General features: G+C 43.0%; 2 protein-coding genes and 4 non-coding genes across 29 annotated transcripts; 5 read left to right on the top strand and 1 right to left on the bottom strand.

Moving 5' to 3' along the window:
* Positions 1-64: 64 nt before the first annotated feature.
* Positions 65-7,942, bottom strand: LOC110507104 (integrator complex subunit 4-like protein 2). Of its 24 annotated transcripts, none has more exons than XR_016492697.1 (12): positions 7,222-7,942; positions 6,526-6,720; positions 5,542-5,674; positions 5,254-5,354; positions 3,442-3,585; positions 3,261-3,332; positions 1,509-1,680; positions 1,139-1,341; positions 794-940; positions 547-662; positions 358-418; positions 65-275 (listed from the first exon to the last, which is right to left on the bottom strand). XR_016492697.1 is itself a non-coding variant. In XM_090224697.1 (12 exons), exons 6-11 carry the CDS (start codon positions 3,324-3,326, stop codon positions 372-374), a joined length of 747 nt encoding a protein of 248 aa, XP_090080823.1. In that variant the 5' UTR covers positions 3,327-3,332; positions 3,442-3,687; positions 5,254-5,354; positions 5,542-5,674; positions 6,526-6,720; positions 7,222-7,942; the 3' UTR covers positions 65-275; positions 358-371. The 24 variants fall into 24 exon arrangements, 10 of the variants coding, with proteins under 10 accessions (XP_090080823.1, XP_090080826.1, XP_090080820.1 ...); XR_016492698.1 differs by having other exon boundaries at positions 3,442-3,687; positions 6,642-6,720; positions 7,222-7,650; XM_090224697.1 differs by having other exon boundaries at positions 798-940; positions 3,442-3,687.
* LOC110507642 (small ribosomal subunit protein uS3) lies at positions 7,418-13,942 on the top strand. Its single transcript, XM_021587755.3, has 7 exons — positions 7,418-7,473; positions 7,942-8,072; positions 10,778-10,871; positions 11,579-11,673; positions 12,281-12,468; positions 12,935-13,138; positions 13,870-13,942. The coding sequence occupies exons 1-6, from the start codon at positions 7,444-7,446 to the stop codon at positions 13,132-13,134; spliced, it is 738 nt and encodes a 245-aa protein (XP_021443430.1). The 5' UTR covers positions 7,418-7,443; the 3' UTR covers positions 13,135-13,138; positions 13,870-13,942.
* On the top strand, positions 11,184-11,331 carry LOC118944801 (small nucleolar RNA SNORD15). Its single transcript, XR_005040118.1, has one exon. It is a non-coding gene; the product is annotated as a small nucleolar RNA SNORD15 (small nucleolar RNA).
* On the top strand, positions 11,952-12,098 carry LOC118944787 (small nucleolar RNA SNORD15). Its single transcript, XR_005040104.1, has one exon. It is a non-coding gene; the product is annotated as a small nucleolar RNA SNORD15 (small nucleolar RNA).
* LOC118944788 (small nucleolar RNA SNORD15) lies at positions 12,628-12,775 on the top strand. The gene has a single exon (XR_005040105.2). It is a non-coding gene; the product is annotated as a small nucleolar RNA SNORD15 (small nucleolar RNA).
* LOC118944800 (small nucleolar RNA SNORD15) lies at positions 13,443-13,589 on the top strand. The gene has a single exon (XR_005040117.2). It is a non-coding gene; the product is annotated as a small nucleolar RNA SNORD15 (small nucleolar RNA).
* Positions 13,943-20,849: the final 6,907 nt, after the last annotated feature.

Raw genomic sequence — 20,849 nt, 5'->3', positions numbered from 1 at the left:
CAGCTCTGTCTGTAGCTCACCCAGTCTCTGTAGATCTCTGAGACACACACACACAAAATAGTCACTTCAAAATGTGTTTTTAATGTTTTGATAGTATGTGTGTGTGTGTATATGTACCTGATAGTAAAGTTTAGCAGGTCCTGAGCCCCGGGGTCCTGTAGGTTTTGTATGGTGCTAACTCTGCTCTGACTCTGTTGGAGGAACAGCTGAGCAGACTCCACACTCCTGGAACCTTCTATACCACTCCCACCTGGGGCCTGCTTCCTCCCTGGTAACTACACACACACATACATTACAACATATTGGGTCTCAGCATGGGTCTACTGTCTGAAAGGGGTGTGTGTGTGTGTGTCTTACCCTGAGAGGAGGTACTAGGTGAGAGAGGCTGTCCCGTAGGTGTAATGTCTAAATGTGTGGTCTGAGAACAGAGCTGTCATGGTGGAACAAGACTGAGCTGCGTTGAACACCAGCACCAACACTGCAATAGCTGTTACGCTAGGTCAGGACCACACAATAGGTATAGGGGGGTGTGTGTGTGTAGGATACAGGCAGGGTCGTCCATGTCTGGTTCAGGGGTGTGGAAGTAAGGGTGAGTACTGAGCAGCTCTGGAACCAGCGGTAATACCAGGGTAGGATGACGACAACCTAGAAACTTTAGACACCTAGAGAGATTGAGAGGGGGAGAGATGAAGAGAAAGATAGCAATGAAGATAAGAGAGTGTTGACTTGTAAAAGCTTTTTATTGAATCACTTGCAAATTGACGCACGCACGTACACACACACACACACTTACTTACTTCCAGGCAGAGTTGCGGTCAGTGGGGTACTTGGTGAGATTTTTCAACAGCTCCAGCAGAGCCAGTTGGATACACTCTTTAGTCGACACATTGGTGAAACACAGCAACTCATGTAGCACTTCTCTGATGTCACGAGACGAGTCCTACACAGGTTACACACTTCAGTTGTTTATTATTATCCATAAAAAAATATATTTTATCATTTAGAAATGTTCTTCTTTCACCTTGTAAGTGTGAAAAGTGTGTGTGTGCGCATGCGTGTGTGTGTTGGTGCGTGCATGTGAGAATCTGCGTGTGTGTGTGTGTGTATGTCTCCATATCTGTGTTGGTGTGTGTATTACTTCTAGTACAGCCAGTGCAGTATCCAGCTGGTCTTCTCTCAGGGTGTTAGTAGAGATCTGTCTGAGGACGTGGATGGACTGCAGCCTGACCGCCTCAATCTCATCGTTAAACATGTCAACCAGGAAGTCCAGGCACATCTCAGCAAAGCTGGCAGATGATTGGGCGAGAGCAGAGAAGGCATCCACAGCAGCAATACGCACCTCTACAGATAAAAAACACACAGGCATTATCATTTACACACACAACACTCTCTCTCCCTCTAACAGCCTTTACACGGGAGAAAATTAAATAAACATCACACCACACACAGAGGCATCCCACAAACACAAACACTGACACACACACCCTTGCCGATACACACGCACTTACCGTACATCTCCTCCAGTCCGTGTACAAAGGCTCCACAGGCCCCCGAGGCGATCAGGTTGACAGCGGAGGTGTCCACCTTCTCCTTGGGGGCATCATCAGCCCATTTCATCCCAGAGGAGAACTCACCAGACGCATAGAGCTCCTTGGCCCGCTCATGAGCAGTACGTTTCCTCTGAAATATAGATAACACACACGTACATATATATTATAAACGCAGCAAAAAAAGAAACATCCTCTCACTGTCAACTGCATTTATTTTCAGAAAACATATTTGTATGAACATAACAAGATTCAACAACTGTGACATAAACTGAACAAGTTCCACAGACATGTGACTAACAGAAATGTAATAATGTGTCCCTGAACGCGGGGGGGGTCACTTCTCATGGCAGACCTTGTGGATCTGTTGCCATATGTTTGGGTTTTCTGTTTAACAAAAATACTGAGTGGAGGGGGAGCCAGGCCATTTAGGATCTGGAATACAAGACATGCATCGGTGTATTTCACAAGATTTTCCCAACTCAGAGCTCATGCTTTCTGAGGATGTAACAGTGATGATGGCGATTGGGCATCCAATCAAGCACTTTGAGAGCCTGTTTGTAGACAGACTGAATAGGTTTTAATGTTGTACAGCAAGCTTGGGCCCAACTAGTCAAGCAGTATGTTAAGTGGGAGAGTATCATAGATTTGAAGTACAGTTTTGCTACCTCTGTAGTCAAACAATTTCGTATAAATCGGAAATTAGCTAGGTTGAATTTGGTTATCTGAGTGACCTTTTTCACATGCTTTTTAAAAGAGATTGGAATCAAGTATTAGGGTACTTAAAATCAGATAGGTACTTAAAATCAGGTACCACCTGAAGCTTCTCCCCTGACACATAGACATCTGGCTCAGTAGCATCTGTTGCCCTCTTTGTGAAGAACATGCAAACAGTTTTTTTCACATTGAGATGCAAACACGAGTCACTTTGTAACCTGGAACATTACAGTAGTGAGTTCTTGTGCAGCTTGTTGTTTGCTCTTTGCATGCACATATATCACTGTATCATCTGCATACATTTGAACTTCAGACCCAGTACAGACAGAAGGCAGATCATTAATGTACAGGCTGAACAGGAGGTGCCCCAGTATTGACCCTTGTGGCACGCCCACATCATAGCTAAGAGTGGGCGACAGCTCATTGCTCACTCTGACACACTGAGTTCTGCCTTCAAGGTATGATCTCATCCATCTCAAGGCATCGGGGGGAAAAGTTGAACTTGGACAATTTTGTGATGAGAATCTCATGGTTAACAGTATCAAAAGCCTTCCTTAGGTCCAGAAACACAGCCCCAACAACGCCCCCTTTGTCCATCTTGGACTTCACATTTGGTGGATAGATTATCTTGGCAAAGGAGAAATGCTTTAACAGGTATGTAAACAAACTTGTGCACATTTCTTTTGAGAAATAAGCTTTGTGCATATATATGGAAAAGTTCTGGGATCTTATATGTCAGCTCATGAAACATTGAACGGACTGTTTATTTTTTTGTTTAGTGTAGATAACAATATGTATAGATTACACTACATACAGATTACATTACATACAGTATATACTGTATTACATTACATCTAGATTACAAAGAGCTCCTTGGCCTTCTTGTGAGCCGTATATTTCCTCTGAAATATACGTTATTAGAAATAAATGACAAATAAAATGCTGTATGCTTCCTCTGAAGAGACATTTACACACACACACACACACTGTACGTACCCTGAGGTCTGACATCAGTTTCTTGTCCAGAGTCTGCTCAAGGAAGTGAGGACTGACTTGCAACATGTTACCCTGAGGAAGAGAGGAGAGGGATGAGAGGAGTGTTAGGAAAGGAGAGCCATGACTATCTGAAAAGTAAGATGTGAAAGAATGGTTTGTGTGTGTGTGTGTGTGTACACACCAGTGTTTTGGCGGCCTGCACCCTGACTACCCAGGATCCATCAGAGACCACGTGACTGATCTTCCCAAACGAGTCGTCGACCAGGCGGACTTGCTCATTGGACGACGGGATAGGCAGATGACACCTTTAGTCACCATCGCACAGCTGTTTTCATCAGTGAGTTTGTGTTCAGTGTGTAGTGTTGGGCTTGTCTGACATTGCAGCCAACATTTCAGGTGACTGCTGACTGACTGATCTACAAATTGACTTACATCACAAATAAGCACTCATTATTATTTGTAGATCAGCCTGAAAGTCACAATTTACCCACAATGCATCATGGATTTGGTGCTCTTATCTACTTTGTGCATGACACAAGTAATTTTCCCAGCAATTGTTTACAGACAGATTATTTCACTGTATCACAATTCCAGTGGGTCAGAAGTTTACATACACTAAGTTGACTGTGCCTTTAAACAGCCTAGATAATTCTAGAAAATGATGTCATGGCTTTAGAAGCTTCTGATAGGCTAATTTACATAATTTGAGCCAATTGGAGGTGTACCTGTGGATGTATTTCAAGGCCTACCTTCAAACTCCGTGCCTCTATGCTTGACATAATGGGAAAAGCAAAAGAAATCAGCCAAGAACCCAGAAAATAAATTGTAGACCTACATGAGTCTGGTTCATCCTTGGGAGAAATCTGTTCATCTCTACAAACAATAGTACACAAGTATAAACACCAAGGGACCACACAGCCGTCATACTGCTCAGGAAGGAGACGCTTTCTGTCTCCTAGAGATGAACGTACTTTGGTGCGAAAAGTGCGAATCAATCCCAGAACAGCAGCAAAGGACCTTGTGAAGATGCTGGAGGATACCGGTACAAAAGTATCTATATCCACAGTAAAACAAGTCCTATATCGACATAACCTGAAAGGCCACTCAGCAAGGAAGCAGCCACTGCTCCAAAACCACCATAAAAAAGCCAGACTACAGTTTGCAACTGCATACGAGGACAAAGTCTGTACTTTTTGGAGCAATGTCTTCTGGTCTGATGAAACAAAAATAGAACTGTTTGGCCATAATGGCCATTGTTATGTTTGGAGGAAAAAGGGGAAGGCTTGCAAGCCGAAGAACACCATCCCAACCGTGAAGGACGGGGGTGGCAGCATCATGTTGTGGGGGTGCTTTGCTGCAGGAGGGACTGGTGCACTTCAGAAAATAGATGTCATCATGAGGAAGCAAAATTGTGTGGATATATTGAAGCAACATCTCAAGACATCAGTCAGGAAGTTAAAGCTTGGTTGCAAATGGGTCTTCCAAGTGGACAATGACCCCAAGCATACTTCCAAAGTTGTGGCAAAATGGCTTGCCCTATAGAACATTTGTGGGCAGAACTGAAAAAGTGTGTGCGAGCAAGGAGGCCTACAAACCTGACTCAGTTACACCAGCTCGGTCAGGAGGAATGGGCCAAAATTCACCCGAGTTATTGTGGGAAGCTTGTGGAAGGCTACCCGAAAACATTTGAGCCAAGTTAATTTAAAGGCAATGCTACCAAATACTAATTGAGTGCATGTAAACTTCTGACCCACTGGGAATGTGATGAAAGAAATAAAAGCTGAAATAAATCACTCTCTACTATTATTCTGACATTTCACATTCTTAAAATACAGTGGTGATCCTAACTGACCTAAGACAGGGAATTTTTACTAGGTTTAAATTTAAGGAATTGTGAAAAACTGAGTTTAAATGTATTTGACTAAGGTGTATATAAACTTCCGACTTCAACTGTATGTATATTGGGACATAACAGGAGCAAGTGAGGTCATACCATGGCTTTGATGGCCGCCGTGCACACCCTTGGGTCCTGGTCAGAAAAGTAGTCACTGATGACGCTCTGTGCATCTCTCACACACACTGCGCCAGACACCCCTGGAAGGGAGAGTGGAAAATAGTCACTGATAACACACTACTTGTGCACATCCCACACACATCTCTCACAGACATGGTGATGTGATGAGGGGACTAGTCTGGTTAAATTAAGTATAAACATGTTATGTAGTGAATATTTTTTGTTGTTGACTCAACTACCCTGGTTAACGCAAATAAATATACACACCTGAAGCACCGCCCCCAATCATAGCTGGAACCAATACCGGTCCGTCTTTATTTAGGGGCGTGTCCACATTTCCCAGGCAACTCAGGAGTTGCAGGCATTTATTCCTCATGCCGAAATATGTGTCTGACAGGTGCTGAGAGAGAGGAGGATGAGCAAGAGGGATGAGAGAGATCGATGAGCGAGATCGATGAGCAAGGGGGATGAGCGAGAGAGGAGGATGAGCGAGAGAGGGATGAAAAAGAGGTATGAGAGAGATTCAGGAGCAAGAGACAGGAGCAAGGTGAGGGAAAGAAGGGATGGAAGAAGGAGAGGCAGAAAGGATAAAAGTAGGAGGGGAGAAAGGAGGGACCATGGAAGGAGGGGAGAGGATAGCTGCTCTTGGCAACGCGGGCCTATTTCCATACACTAGCGTTGCTTTCAATTGTATTGGGTTGCCCAAAAACAGTTTGCGGGAAGCCAGAAGTTAAATACAATTCCATTTCTACTTACTGTGCCGGTGGGCAGGAAGGTTGGTCATTATGACAGGGGGAATTTGACAAAATATCTAAAAGATTGTATTACTAAACAGACTTTCCAAACGTGGGTCTGTAGAAGACCCACTTCTAATCTGCATTTCTCATGTCAAAATAAAAGTCCCCCACAAGTTATTTCTTTTTTGTCCACATATGGCGCATGTGCAGGACTTTTATTTTGACATAAGGTAAGCAGCGAGTATGTTGGCACAGTACGTTGACATTATATTTTATTGAACTTCTGTCTTTCCGCTGACTGTTTTTGTGCAACCCAATACAACTGAAAGCAACGCTAGTGTATGTAAATACACCCACATTGCTAAGAGCAGCTAGGGATAGGAGGGTTACTTTACTTTGTAATAGTGTCCCAGGAGGAAGAGAAGGGAGAGAGATGACGGATAGATAGAAAGAGAAGAGAAAGGACGGAAGGAGAAGATGGAGGGATGGAAGGATTAAAGCCAAGACACCATACCTTGTAGTAGTGTTCCAGCAGTATGCTTACCACCCCTTCCACACTCTCTGCCTCCACGGAGCTGCGGGCAAAGTGCAGCAGGTACTACAAGATATCAGTGGGGTTGGGGGCCTTACACAGGTCAATGTGCAGCGCTGCAGACTTAATTGGTTTGGTCAGACGGAGCTTCTTGGCTGGAGCCTCCTCTTGGGGAAGCTGTTGATCAACAGAGACAATGGATTACCTTTTCTTTTTCATTTTGTGATATGAGATGATACGGATCTGGATAGCTAAACGGCATATCTAAAGCTGTAGGGATCGAACTATAGCTAGGATCTAGACAAAGCTAGCCCAGATCGATTTGTGCTCCTCCCCACTATATTGCTGTCCTTTGCATGATCATAACAGAAACAGACTGGGACACAGGCTAGAACAAGATTGCAATTGTACACCAGCCAGCATAACTAGCTACCACTGGCCATTTGCTCAGATCCCTGTGACCCAGCTTTTCTATGAGGCCAATATAATATCTATATCTAGCTAAAGTTAATAAAAGAGGATGCATGATGTTATCAACAACTCGGTGTTGTTATTGTTAGCTAGCTACGAAACACTCAGACGCAGTCTAACGTTAGCTAGCTGGCTGGCTATTATTGAAAGAACAACGTTGGTTAAAGGTGAATGTTTAGTTTTTTTCCGTAATCATGGTCTACCAACCTGGACAACTTCTGATAATTGTTCGTAAACTCGCTTTTTGAGATGTGCTGCCATTTCCAACGAAGTTAACGTTCGTTGTTTAGCTAAAGGTAGCTACTAGTATTATTTTTTTTGAAAGCTCCCAACACATCGTCATCAAGTGTCGACGGAATACGCAATTCTTGGTATAAATATACTTCCGGTTCCTTAACAAATTCTTTCCTGTCAGCGGCCTCCAGTAAGATGGCTGTGCAAATCTCAAAGAAGAGGAAGGTCAGTTCACATTTCGTCTCAAAATGCTCTTTATAACGGATGCATTTGTAGGAAATTCGGATGCCATGTGTTAGCAGTATGAATACGGAGTTGGTTGTAGTATTGCTCGGCGTCCTCGTCCCCTAGACTAAAGAGGATTACCACAGATACTAGCTACGGGTACAGGAATCCCCCGCTAGTGAACGTGTCACGGGTTGCCTTTTATACCGTGCTAGCGAGTAAGCATAACCAGAAAATCACCATTAAAGTAGAGTTACAACTCTGAAGTGATGTCTAGATTAGTGGTCAATGTCTAGTTGGCTAATGTTAGTCACACATGTGGCAGGATACTTTATTTTAACTTTGGCGCTAACGTTACAGTTCACCAGCTCTGTAACTTGTGGGCCAATGATGCTACCTGATGCACGTTCACTAGTGGCTATGTGACTACAAGCATGTTCCCTACAACCTTGTGTTATCCTTCGTTAGTTTGTCGCGGACGGAATCTTCAAAGCCGAGCTGAACGAGTTCCTGACGCGCGAGCTTGCGGAGGATGGGTATTCCGGTGTGGAGGTGCGTGTGACCCCGACCAGGACCGAGATCATAATCCTGGCCACAAGGTAACGTTACTGGTATGTTGGTAGCTAGTGGTGTTATTCAGGCTTTAAAAGGTTGATTGTTGGTAGTATAATTAATTTGTGTAAGTGGTAGGATTGGGCGGTATCCAGATTTTTATACCGTGCCATGCCGGGATATACTGTATTACCGGTAGTGCACACAAGGGGGCAATTTTCCCCCAAACGCAAGCCGAAAGTATGTCCCATAATGATTACAAAATGCTAACAAGTACTAAGGAATGCAGGTGCTAAAATAGAACTTGGTTGTATTTCAAAATCAAATCAAATTGTCACATGCGCCTAATACAACAACCATACAGTGAAATGAGCCAACAATGCAGTAATAACAAAGTAAGCTGTATTTAAAGAGCACCAGTAAAATAACAATAGTGGGACAATATACAGGGGGTACTGGTACAGAGTCAATGTGAGGTGGCACATTGATGATAACAACAGTAGCAGCGGTGTGGGGGGGCAATGCAAATAGTATGGGTAGCCATTTGATTAGGTGTTCAGGAGTCTTATGGATTGCAGATAGAAGCTCTGACACACTGGTATAGAGGTCCTGGATGGCAGGAAGCTTGGCCCCAGTGATGTACTGGGCTGTTCACACTTCCCTCTGTAGTGCCCTGCGGACGGAGTCCGAGCGGTTGTCATACCGGGCAGTGATGCAACCAGTGGACACATGCTAAATCGTTTGTCTCCTGGGGGTGGAGTAAGTTTTGTTGTGCCCACTTCCCGACCATCTTGTTGAGCTTGGACCATGTTTGTTGTGATGTGGACTAGAGGTTAACCAATTATGATTTTTCAACGCCGATACCGATTATTGGAGGACCATGGGGCCGATACCGATTAATCGGCTGAATGTTTTTATTTTATTTGTAATAATGACAATTACAACAATACTGAATGAACACTTATTTTAACCTAATATAATGCATCAATAAAATCTATTTAGCCTCAAGTAAACAATGAAACATGTTCAATTTGGTTTAAATAATGCAAAAACAAAGTGTTGGAGAAGAAAGTAAAAGTGCAATATGTGCTATGTAAGAAAGCTAACATTTCAGTTCCTTGCTCAGAACATATGAAAGCTGGTGGTTTCTTTTAACATGAGTCTTCAATATGAGTGCTACGGGTCGGTAGTCATTTAGGCAGGTTACCTCAGTGTTCTTGGGCACAGGCACTATGGTGGTTTGCTTAAAACATGGTGGTATTAGACTTGGACAGGGAGAGTTTGAAAGTGTCAATGAAGACACTAGTTGGTCAGCGCATGCTCGCAGTACACGTCTTGGTAATCTGTCTGGCCCTGCGGCCTTGTAAATGTTGACCATATAGACACACCCCGTGTCTTTTAATAAAATCAACTATCTACTGAGCTTGTCTGATGCTTTAAGCATGCTGTTTGATTAAATAATTAAGAACCCTGTTCCCGACCATCCTCCTGCTGCCGGCCCCGCAGATTTTGCCATTATGCTCCTGAAGTTGTCGGCAACCATTTCCATTTTGAATATGAGTTGTGATTTTCGTGGAACAGTTTCATTTATTTTATTATGGTCTTTCTCTCAAAATCATTATCATTTGGTTAATCAAAGTTCTATCTAATTGAAATCTAAAATGAAACTTATTTTGCCAACTATGTTAAAAAGTAGCCTACATAAAGCAAATAAATAAAAACATTACAGAATGCTGGCAGAAAATACCCTATAAATCACATTGGCTGGTCATGGCATTTCTGAAAGAACTTGAAACATTGTATCGACTGTGTTCACCAGAAGGTGCTAGTGGACAGACACCGCTGTAGGCTATTTGTGAAAGGAATAAGAAGTAATCCAGTCGAAACGTCATAAAATACCAGATCAGAGCTTTACATTTTTCCTTTTCATGACGAGTGGTTATCAAAAGGGAGAGACCTGTAAATATTTTTCTAATGCATCGAGAATGACAATAGTTCCTCAATGGATTCGAAAACGGATTTAGTTTTGAGGTGAATAACATTACTTTGAGAAGCTCCGTAGCTCATTAGTGGTGGTGAGTATTTCGGATTGTCTTAACTATCAGACATTCGCAGATGGCCACATTTATGGCCTACATTTAGGCACAGGTCAGGTAGCCTGGGCCTACTTCTATGTGACAGTAGCGCTTCAAACAAAATACAATAAATTGACAACTTGTGAATGGAATGACATAAATCATGTTTCTCACAAGTGTAGCATGTTTTGTGAGCTCTGCAAACAGTGTCAACTCCCATAATGAGAACGATAAACGACTAATAATAATTGAATGCATTAACTTAAATCACCATAACCAAACATTCTGGAGTTAGATGTTTCTTATGCATCTTAGCCACACTCCCCTTCTTGGACAGTGGTATTTTAGTCCACAGAGACCAGTGCAAATTAGACTGTCTCGTGTGCAACTGCTCAACACAAAAAATCTTGTTTAGGTGGCGAGTTAGAGATATGGTGGGTTAGGGTTGGCGAAAGTGGTCTGCTTTAGAAAGAGCCATTTTGCCAAAGTGTTTTTATCATAATGAGAACACTGGCGCCTTCCAGCTACTGTCCTGCACCATTCAAACTAATCTGCGTTTACTAACTCAAACATTTTTAAATATTAAAAACCTGTTAAATACGGCTGGAGCTTTCAGAAAGATAAAATACACTGATTGCATACAAAGCACATTTAGAAATGGATTATTGTTGTTTCAGGACCCAGAATGTTCTGGGAGAGAAGGGCCGTCGCATCCGGGAGCTGACCGCTGTTGTTCAGAAGAGGTTTGGCTTCCCCGAGGGCAACGTGGAGGTAATCGCACACTACTGACATGCATCCACCGGACACACTACAGCTGCTTACGTGTAAACATTAAACATACTCCCTAACCCCAACATCAAGGAGCTGACAACTGTGGTTCAGAAGAGGTTTGGCTTCTGGAGGACAGAGGAATATGATTATGAAGTTTACATTTAAAAAAGTGTGAATTCCACATTGGGGATGATTTTAAATGTGTTAATCAACTTACAACAACCAACCTCAAGTGTGTGTCTGAAGGTAGTCTATGACTGGAGAAGCTCTAGCTTTGCCTTTGCACCAGACTGTTAACCAGGAACCACTTTCCTTCAGTGATGATACGATGACGAGTCGGAATGGACACGGTTTGTCTCTGCGGTCACTGGGTCAGGGACACGTTCTGTGTCTCTGGGTTCAGTTCCCCAGAGCAGCGTGTCTCTTCAGTTGAAGACATCGAGGCATTTGTCTGAGAAGGACTCAATCCAGTATAGGAAATGTGTGGATTCAGATGTTTTCTTGTTAGGTAGTCAGGTGGCTAGTTGGGTAAGAAGAAGGTAGTCAGCTATGTATGAAGTAGTCGGCGTGAATCGTGAGGCTACACTTCTCTGCTGTGGTGGTCCCGCGGCGATCACACTGCAGCAGCCACACCAAGCTTTAGGCTGTGTAGCCTCTCCCGCTCTCTGTATGTGTAGAAGGATAACTTCCCCACTCTCTCCCTCTAGCTGTATGCTGAGAAGGTTGCAACACGTGGTCTGTGTGCCATTGCTCAGGCTGAGTCCCTGCGCTACAAGTTGCTGGGAGGACTGGCTGTACGTAGGTAAGACGAACCCTGGCCTGTGAGCTCTAACATGTTGCACCTAGACACTGCTTCATGGTCAGTTATGCATTAACCTGTAAAGGAGCAGGTTTCACTCTGTAATAGTACAGGTTAGGATTTGGGAAGGTAAGCAGGTTCTATATCTGTTGTCTTAGGCAGCCCCTGGTTAGCTTAGCATGCTAACATGAGTGTCTCTAGGAATCCATTGAGCAGAACATACCCCTGCTGTTACAGTCCACTTTCTTGAACTTTCTCATGATATGAAGTAGAATGTCTCCCTTCGGTGATGATACGATGACGAGTCGGAATGGGACAGTCGGTCTCTGCAGTCACTGGGTCAGGGACACGTTCTGTGTCTCTGGGTTCAGTTCCCCAGAGCAGCGTGTCTCTTCAGTTGAAGACATCGAGGCATTTGTCTGAGAAGGGCCAGCAAAATTGCTCATAATGTTAGATGTGATCTCATAGTTGCCATGAGTATTAAAACTATTTTCTTTCTCACTTACACCCCCCTCCCCTTCATCCTCTCTCGCCCTCCTCCACCCGCTGTCTTTTCTCCACCTTCACCATCCCTCTTTCCATCCCTTTCCTCCTTCTATCCCTCTTCCAGGGCTTGCTATGGTGTGCTGAGGTTCATCATGGAGAGTGGCTCTAAGGGTTGTGAAGTGGTAGTTTCTGGGAAGCTGAGGGGTCAGAGGGCCAAGTCAATGAAATTTGTTGACGGCCTGATGATCCACAGTGGAGACCCAGTCAACTACTACGTAGACACTGCTGTACGCCACGTCCTGCTCCGACAGGGTGAGTACCAAATCAACCCCTAGACACTACTACCCTACCCCTAAACAGGTGAATACCAAATCAACCCCTATACCCTACCCCTAGATTATTCTGCTCTGTCAAGGTGAGTCATCAACAGTATCATCTTTGGCCTGTTGCTTATGAAGATTAAATGTTTTCCTTCAGTGATGATACGATGACGAGTCGGAATGGACACGGTTTGTCTCTGCGGTCACTGGGTCAGGGACACGTTCTGTTTCTCTGGGTTCAGTTCCCCAGAGCAGCGTGTCTTTTCAATTGAAGACATCGAGGCATTTGTCTGAGAAGGGCCAGGAATTACTTAAGTCTAGTTATATTATGATCAACCTCTTTCTTGCTACTCTACACACAGGCTAACCCTCATACTCTATTCTACATGCTTCATGGTTCTGCGTAACTGTTGGGTAGAGGGCACTGATGTGTTCATGTATGTGTTTTTGTCTGTCAGGTGTGCTGGGCATCAAGGTGAAAATCATGTTACCATGGGACCCCAGTGGTAAGATCGGCCCCAAGAAGCCTCTGCCAGACCATGTGAGCATTGTGGAGCCCAAAGACGAGACTATCCCCGCCACCCCTGTGTCTGAGCAGAAGGGGGCCAAGCCAGAAGCCCCAGCAGCCATGCCACCGACTCCTGTACCCACCGCATAGACAGGTACTATACCCTAACACTAACCCAGCCACCGTATAGTAGAAATGTACTGTAAATCAGTCTCAACTGGTTTTGCCTCAGGACCCAAATTTAACCAGATTGACTCAAAATTTGCATTGTTGGGGGACACCACAAATGAAATCTGGGAGATCATTTTTAAATCTAGATTGATGAAGTATTAATTGTGGAGAAGGCTTGTGGTAGTGAAAGGACTCCCCATGATTGTGTCATTTTAAAATGCTCCCTCAAAGCATCTATCTCAGCGTGGGATACACAGTTTGTTTACTTTAGTTTAGTTTACGCATCCCTTCTGTGATGATACGATGACGAGTCTGAATGGGACACAGCCTGTCTGAGGTCACTGGGTCAGGGTCACGTTCTGTGTCTCTGGGTTCAGTTCCCCAGAACAGCGTGTCTCTTCAGTTGAAGACATCGAGGCATTTGTCTGAGGAGGGCTTCCTGAATGTATCAAATATGTGCGTCTCAAATTCCCTTCATTTTGCACTACTTTTGACCAGGACCCATAGGGCTCCGTTCAACAGCAGTACAGTGTATTTGGAATGGGGTGCCATTTGAGTCAGACAATATACTGGTGGCGGAATTGACCCTGAGGATGTTTCTAGACTGTTGCACATTTAGCTAAGCTACTGTATGTTGTGTATAATTCACAAACTGATTCTGGTAGGGTTAGGGATGGTGTCCTAATGTTGGATATTCTGTCTTTTCTTCTCCAGGTGTCAACCATTTGTTCAGATGAAAGCAGGACCCTGCATTTTCTTTCTGTACAAAAATAAAACCTGGAAAATACACCTTGTCTGTCAACTTTCTGTTCCATCTAGAAGAAAAAGAAAGGCACACCTATTAAGACGAGGTGCTGGCTAGCGGAGTAGGAAACTTGAAAATAAAAGAGCCGCACACTCTAGGAGCTCAGATGCAAAAATGTAATACCAACGTTTCGACAGCCAAGCTGTCTTCATCAGGGTATAATCACAAATACTGCTGGATGACTCATATAGTGTCAAAAGACATGTCTGTAATCATGGCCAAGAGTGGCCTAATATTGGTTAATAATCAAATATTAAAATGTCATAAAGAACAGCATACAAACAACAAATGGATAGCATACGATCATAGATTAAGTTGACTACATAAGCTTACAAACAATTACAATGGCAAAGTCACAAGAATGGCTTCAGATCAAAGTCTACGTTGAGACCGAAGGGAGCAAGGGTCTTTAAATTAAAGATCCAGGCAGCCTCTCGTTTTAACAATACATTTTCAAGGTCAGCCCCTCTCCTAGGGAGGGTGACATGTTCGATGCCAATATAACTCAGAGACGAAATCGAGTGGCCTGCCTCCAAGAAGTGGGCCGCAACTGGATAAGTAAAGTTTTTACACCTAATGGTGCTACGATGCTATTGAGATATGTACTTTTAATTCGCGCTTTGTTTTACCTACATAATTTTTACCACAAGGACAAGTTATAAGGTAAATAACTGCCTTAGTGGAGCACATAATAACACCTTTTATTGGGATCGATTACCCTGTTTGTGGGTGTTTGAAGGATCTACATTTATAAGTGCCATTGCATTGAGCACAGCCATTACATTTGTAATTTCCATCCAGTAGGGGTGCAATTAGACATTGTTCAGGAATATCATGGGGTGGTAAATCAGTTTACCAATTGGTCTCTGAGATTTCTGCCCCGCGAGAATACGACCAAGAGAAAGTCTCGGTAATGTGTTTTCGGACCATCATCGGATTTTAGGATGTGCCAATGTTTGAACAATTCCCTTAATTTGTTCAGAGCACTTAGAATGCAAGAATGCGTCTTTTTGCTAGACTGACCTTGAAAAAGGTAATGTTTTGAATTTTCTCAATGGCAATATTAATCTGATCATTCTTGTAGCCCCTCTCCATGAACTTTCTTTGCGTCTTAGCCATATTTCTGTCAATTTTTCAAAGGAAGTGGGTGACAACGATCAGCCCTCAACAAACTGCTACGATCAGTAGGCTTCCTGTAAAGATCAGTGTATAAAACATTATCTTCACACAAGATCAAGGAAACTGATTTGACGTGTATCAGATTGCATAGTAAATCTCAGATGCTCAGAACAGGAGTTAAGAAAAGCATGGAATGCCTGGAGCTGTTTTACATCACCCCTCCATAGAACAAAAATATCATCAATATACCGTTTCCAAATAATGATGTTAGGCAAGAAAACATTTTTGAGAGGATTGAAAATAGGCTGTTTCTCCATGTAACCCACATACAAATTAGCATAGTTAGGAGCCATGGGGGATCCCATAGCAGTACCTTTCGTCTGAATAAAGAAATCATTTAGAAACATGAAATAGTTACGTGTAACAGTATAAATTTAGACCGTCCCCTCGCCCATACCCGGGCGCGAACCAGGGACCTTCTGCACACATCAACAACTGACACCTACGAAGCGTCGTTACCCATCGCGCCACAAAAGTCGCGGCCCCTGCAGAGCAAGGGGAACTACTACTTCAAGGTCTCAGAGCAAGTGACGTCACTAATTGAAACGCTATTTAGCGCCCACGCTAACTAAGCTAGCCGTTTCACACGCGTGAGTACTATTTCAGCCAATGTTACAATGCATGCACTGGAAGGTAGTTCATTAGGGTCACGTTGCAGAAGAAAATGTTCCATAGCTTCAATTACCGCCCTCGTGTGGAATATTTGTGTATAATGACAACATCAAAAGTAACTAACAAGGTATTCTCAGGGAGAGGATCAAGAGATTCAATGACAGCGATCATACTGCTGGTGTCCTTTACAAAGGAGGGGAGCTGTTCTGCGAGTGGTCTAATAAAAAAAGTCAACAAAAGTAGATGGAGGGGCCGTTACTGCATCAATGCCCGCTACAATAGGGCGCCCTGGAGGTTGTGTAACATTCTTGTGTAATTTCGGCAAAGTATAGAAAGTGGCAATTTTAGGGTGTTGAATAGCCAAAAAAAGCATGTTATTTTTTGGTTATCTGACCAGAACTTAAATACCCATCTAGGACAGTGAAGATAGTATTCTGAAATTGGCAAGTGGGGTCACTTCTGAGTTTCTTGTAAAAGGTGTTGTCAAGCAGCTGTCTATGACACTCATGTACATAAGCTGTCCTATCCATGAGTACAACCGACCCACCCTTATCAGCGGGACGAATAAGGACTGACATATTGTAAATCAAGCAAAGCTTGTTTTTCATTCTTAGGTAAATTATGGAAAGATTTGGATCCCTGTTTATTCTTAAGGAGATGTCCAACATCATTTTCCACAGGTCTGCAATATGTCTCGATAAAGTGATTGCGATTGGCTGGAGGTATAAATGAACTTGCTTCTAAAATGAGTCGGAGTATGTGCAGGAGAGCAACCTATTGGTTCAATAGAAGTGTCAGAATTAGGGGAGCTAAAGTATTCCCTTAAACGGATGTTTCTAAAAAAAAACTTAAACATGTCTACCTTAACATCAAAATCGTTGCGCTGGGTTGTAGGCACAAAAGATAACCTTTTATTAAGCAAAGAGACATGGGCAGGGCTCAATATCTTGCTTGATAAATTAAAGACACTCAGTCCCGTGGGTTCTGGGACCGTGTGAACGGTCTCCTCTGCCTCTTAATAGTTCAGGAAGTTGGAACTTCCTGTTCCAACCATGCTAATTCATTAATTTGATAATTGTTTGGTTTATGGCACTTGTACAGTTGTGAATGGTAAGTAGCAAGGAGTCTGGGTAGGTGGCCAGGTAAGGAAATGCCACCTGAGTAACTACTTAATACATTTTTAATAATCCCTTAGTTTTTGGAGAATAATATACCTTATAAAAACAGAACTTTGTCAGTACCAACAAAGGACCGAGAACGCAATTGTTTAATAAACCTGGCTTGTTTTAGCCCATGGTCATGTTCTAAAACTTCTTGTCGATGTCATGGAAAATCATTACCTGATGTGTTATAGAACAACAGAACCCTCTTCTGGTAATGAACCCCGATATCAAAGAATAAACTATCCTTTCCGCACCCGTGTTTGGGTTATTTACTTGTTACTAGTAGCTTATTTTATACTGAACCAAAAATGAATGCAACAAGTTAAGATTTTAGAATTCCAGTTCCTATGAGAATGTTAATTTATATACATTTATTAGGTCCTTATCTATGATTTTCACATGACTGGGAATATGTATGCATCTGTTGGTCAAACACCTTTAATAAATGTGCCTCGGGATCTTGTCATGGTATTTCTGTGCATTCAAATTGCCATCGTATAAATGCAATTGTATTTGTTGTCCGTCGCTTAAGCCTGCCCGTATGTAAGCCTGCCGCCACCATGGGGCTCTGTTCACAACGTTGACATCAGCAAAACTCGCCCACATGATGGTAATCATGTGCTAAGGCCAGTTGTTCATACTGCCACATTTTCTGAAACAGGTTGTAAGGTAGAGAAATGAACATTGCATTCTCTGGCAATAGCTCTGGTGGACATTCCTGCAGTCAGCATGTCAATTGCGCGCTCCCTCAAATTGAGACATTTTGGCATTGTGTTGCGACACCTGCACATTATGGAGGCCCTGTTTTGTCCCCGGCATGAGGTGCACATGTGTAATTCTGCTATTTAATCAGCTTCTTGATATGCCACACCGGTCAGCTAGATGGATTATTTTGGCAAAGGAGAAATGCTTACTAACATGGATGTAAACAATACAATACAATTTGAGAGACAAGCTTATGAAACATTTCTCAGGTATTTTATTGCAGCTTATGAAACATGGGACCCAAACATTACATTTTACACTGAACAAAAATATAAATGCACTTTCCCTGAACTGAGCACCGTTGGGACAGCAAAATTGTCCTTCAGTACAAACCTGTCACGGATACCCACCTGGGGCCATGCCTGGACAGGCCGAAACCATAGAAATAGTGACACCTGAAACTCGACGTGACCACGCCCATAGAAACACCTCAGTGCCACTGAGGTAGTCAATTACCAGGCTATGGCCCATGACATGACCAGGCAGAGGAATGTGTGCCCTTCTCAAATTGAACAGTATTCTGCACTGCCCGACCCTACATCATTACCCCACGTGCTTGATGTCGCTTTTAAACTGACTTCGCCATCGGCTTTTGCCGGTGTATGGTACTGATGGTTTGTATAATTGTGGCTAGTTGGAGTACAGCTTCATCTAGTTAACTGTAGCACTAGCTAATCCTTAACGTAATTCTCCTAACCTGCTACGGTTATTCTCACTTGCATGCTGTTGTGTTTAATTGAATGTTTATTTGTGCTTCATTGTGTAGTGAAAGTACACAATTGGTGAAGTGGGGCTTGATCTTACTCTATTCTTAACAGGTCCTAACCCTTTACCAAACAGTTTCTAACCCAAGCTGTTCCTATCCTAACCCTAACAGTCTCTATCCCTCCTTGTCTCTGACCTATCCTGATCTTAGCAGTCTCCCTGTCCCCAGTTGTTGCATTTGGGGGGTTTCACACATTCTCTGCAGATCCTCTCCAGCTCTGTCAGGTTGGATTGGGAGCGTTTGCTGCACAGCGATTTTCAGGTCTCACTGGAGATGTTCGATCAGGTTCAAGTCCGGGATCTGGGGTGGCCGCTCAAGGACATTCAGAGACTTGTCCCGAAGCCACTATTGCGTTGTCTTGGCTGTGTGCTTAGGGTTATTGTCATGTTAGAAGGTCAACCTTGGGCCCAGTCTGGGGTCTGAGCGCTCTGGAGCAGGTTTTCATCAAGGATCTCTCTACTTTGCTCTGTTCATCTTTCCTTGATCCTGACTAGTCTCCCAGTCCCTGCTGCTGAAAAACATCCCCACAGCATGATGCTGCCACCATAGTGCCAGGTTTCCTCCAAATGTGATGCTTGGCATTCAGGCCAAAGAACCTTGTTTCTCATGGTCTGAAAGTCTTTAGGTTTCCATTTCGCCAAACTCCAAGAGGGCTGTCATGTAACTTTGACTGAGGAGTGGTTTCTGTCTGGCCACTCTACCATAAAGGCCTGATTGGTGGAGTGCTGCAGAGATGGTTGTCCTTCTGGAAGGTTCTCTCATCTCCACAGAGGAACTCTGGAGCTCTGTCAGAGTGACCATCGGGTTCTTGGTCACCTCACTGACCAAGATCCTTCTTCCCGATTGCTCAGTTTGGCCGAGCAGCCAGCTTTAGGAAGAGTCTTGGTTGTTCCAAACTTCTTCTATTTAAGAATGATGGAGCCCACTGTGTTCTTGTGGATCTTCAATGTTGCAGAAATGTTTTGGTTTCCTTCCCCATATCTGTGCCTTGACACAATTCTGTCTCGGAGCTCTACGGACAATTCCTTTTGACCTCATGGCTTGGTTTTTGCTCTGACATGCACTGTCAACTGTGGAACCTTACGTAGACAGTGTGCCTTTTCTAAATCATGTCTAATCAATTAAATGTACCACAGGTGGACTCCAATCAAGTTGTAGAAACATCTCAAGGATGATCAATGGAAACAGGATGCACCCGAGCTCAATTTCGAGTCTCATAGCATTGCGTAAATAGTTTTTCTGTATTTTAATTTAATACATTTGCAAAAATGTCTAAACATGTTTTCAATTTGTCATTATGGGTTATTGTGTGTAGATTGATTAGGAATAAGTACATTTAATACATTTTTGAATAAGGCTATAACTTAATGTGGGGAAAGTCAATGGGTCGGAATACTTTCTGAATGCGCACAATAAGAAATGTAAATAGTGCTACTGCTTTTGATTAAATACAGGTCATGGATTACAATGAAACACTGAATGAATGCATAATAATCTGCTAAAGGTCATTTTGAGGACTGCGTATTTTAATTGTTTTAGCAATGTTTATTCGCTTCTGAATTTGTCTCAATGAATGACTGGTGTTGTATTACGTTACATAGACAGGCGATTTTATTTGCTTAAAGTCCTGTCACTTCTTGGCAGAAAGATATGCACTGTCAAATGAAGCACAAAGTTCAATCTATCCACATCCACTCTGCCTGGCATCATTCTATGACAAACAAGTTTTAAATTAAATTGAAGAAATCAGGAGAGACTGCCAGATCCTTAATGTAGCCATGTTATACAGCCAAACAATTAAGGAACTGTCACTCCCCCTCTCTGAAGGGCCCTGCCATTATGTAATAATTGTATAACCCCTTCATGAATGTTGCAGTATCTTTCATAATTAACTTCATAACACAATACCTGATGAAGATCCTTGCAGGATCTAAAAGTTGTTTGTGTATAAAGGTACCTGGTGGAGCTCATGTGTGCTTGCTCCATTTATTTAATGCCACATTAATACAACATCAAGCAGGGCTCCCAAGTGGCGCAGTGGTCTAAGGCACTGCGTCCCAGTGCTAGAGGTGTCACTACAGATCCTGGTTCGATTCCAGGCTGTATCACAACCGACCGTGATTGTGAGTCCCATAGGGCGGTGCACAATTGGCCCAGTGTCGTCCGGCTGTGGTATAATAACACAATGTCAAATACAGGTAGCCTAGTCAAATAATTAACATCCAATCACACACATTACTCTCTCAGACATTTAGAAATTAAACATGACAATTTGAAAAATAATCCATGGGAGTTTTTTCAGCGAGAATAAAAACATGGTATAAAAGCAACAGATAGGTAGGTACCATTAATATTAAAACATATTATATATTAAAACAGGTACCATTAATAAGAAGGGGCTAGA

This window comes from Oncorhynchus mykiss, chromosome 27 (assembly GCF_057628025.1).
Source record: "Oncorhynchus mykiss isolate SJ-2025 chromosome 27, ASM5762802v1, whole genome shotgun sequence".
Lineage (NCBI taxonomy): Eukaryota > Metazoa > Chordata > Actinopteri > Salmoniformes > Salmonidae > Oncorhynchus > Oncorhynchus mykiss.
Note: the sequence above shows the minus strand (reverse complement) of the source record. Positions and strands in the feature narration are given on the sequence as shown.

Excerpts from the sequence above, each read along its gene's own strand:
- LOC110507642 (XM_021587755.3), top strand. The coding sequence starts at position 7,444 with ATGGCTGTGCAAATCTCAAAGAAGAGGAAG. Across the intron at positions 11,674-12,280 it reads GGAGGACTGGCTGTACGTAG|GGCTTGCTATGGTGTGCTGA; the intron begins GTAAGACGAACC and ends TCCCTCTTCCAG. Across the intron at positions 12,469-12,934 it reads CCACGTCCTGCTCCGACAGG|GTGTGCTGGGCATCAAGGTG; the intron begins GTGAGTACCAAA and ends TTTGTCTGTCAG.
- LOC110507104 (XM_090224694.1), bottom strand. The coding sequence starts at position 5,650 with ATGAGGAATAAATGCCTGCAACTCCTGAGTTGCCTGGGAAATGTGGAC. Across the intron at positions 1,681-3,260 it reads AACTGATGTCAGACCTCAGG|AGGAAACGTACTGCTCATGA; the intron begins GTACGTACAGTG and ends TCTATATTTCAG. Across the intron at positions 419-546 it reads AGACATGGACGACCCTGCCT|ACCACACATTTAGACATTAC; the intron begins GTATCCTACACA and ends CTCTGTTCTCAG.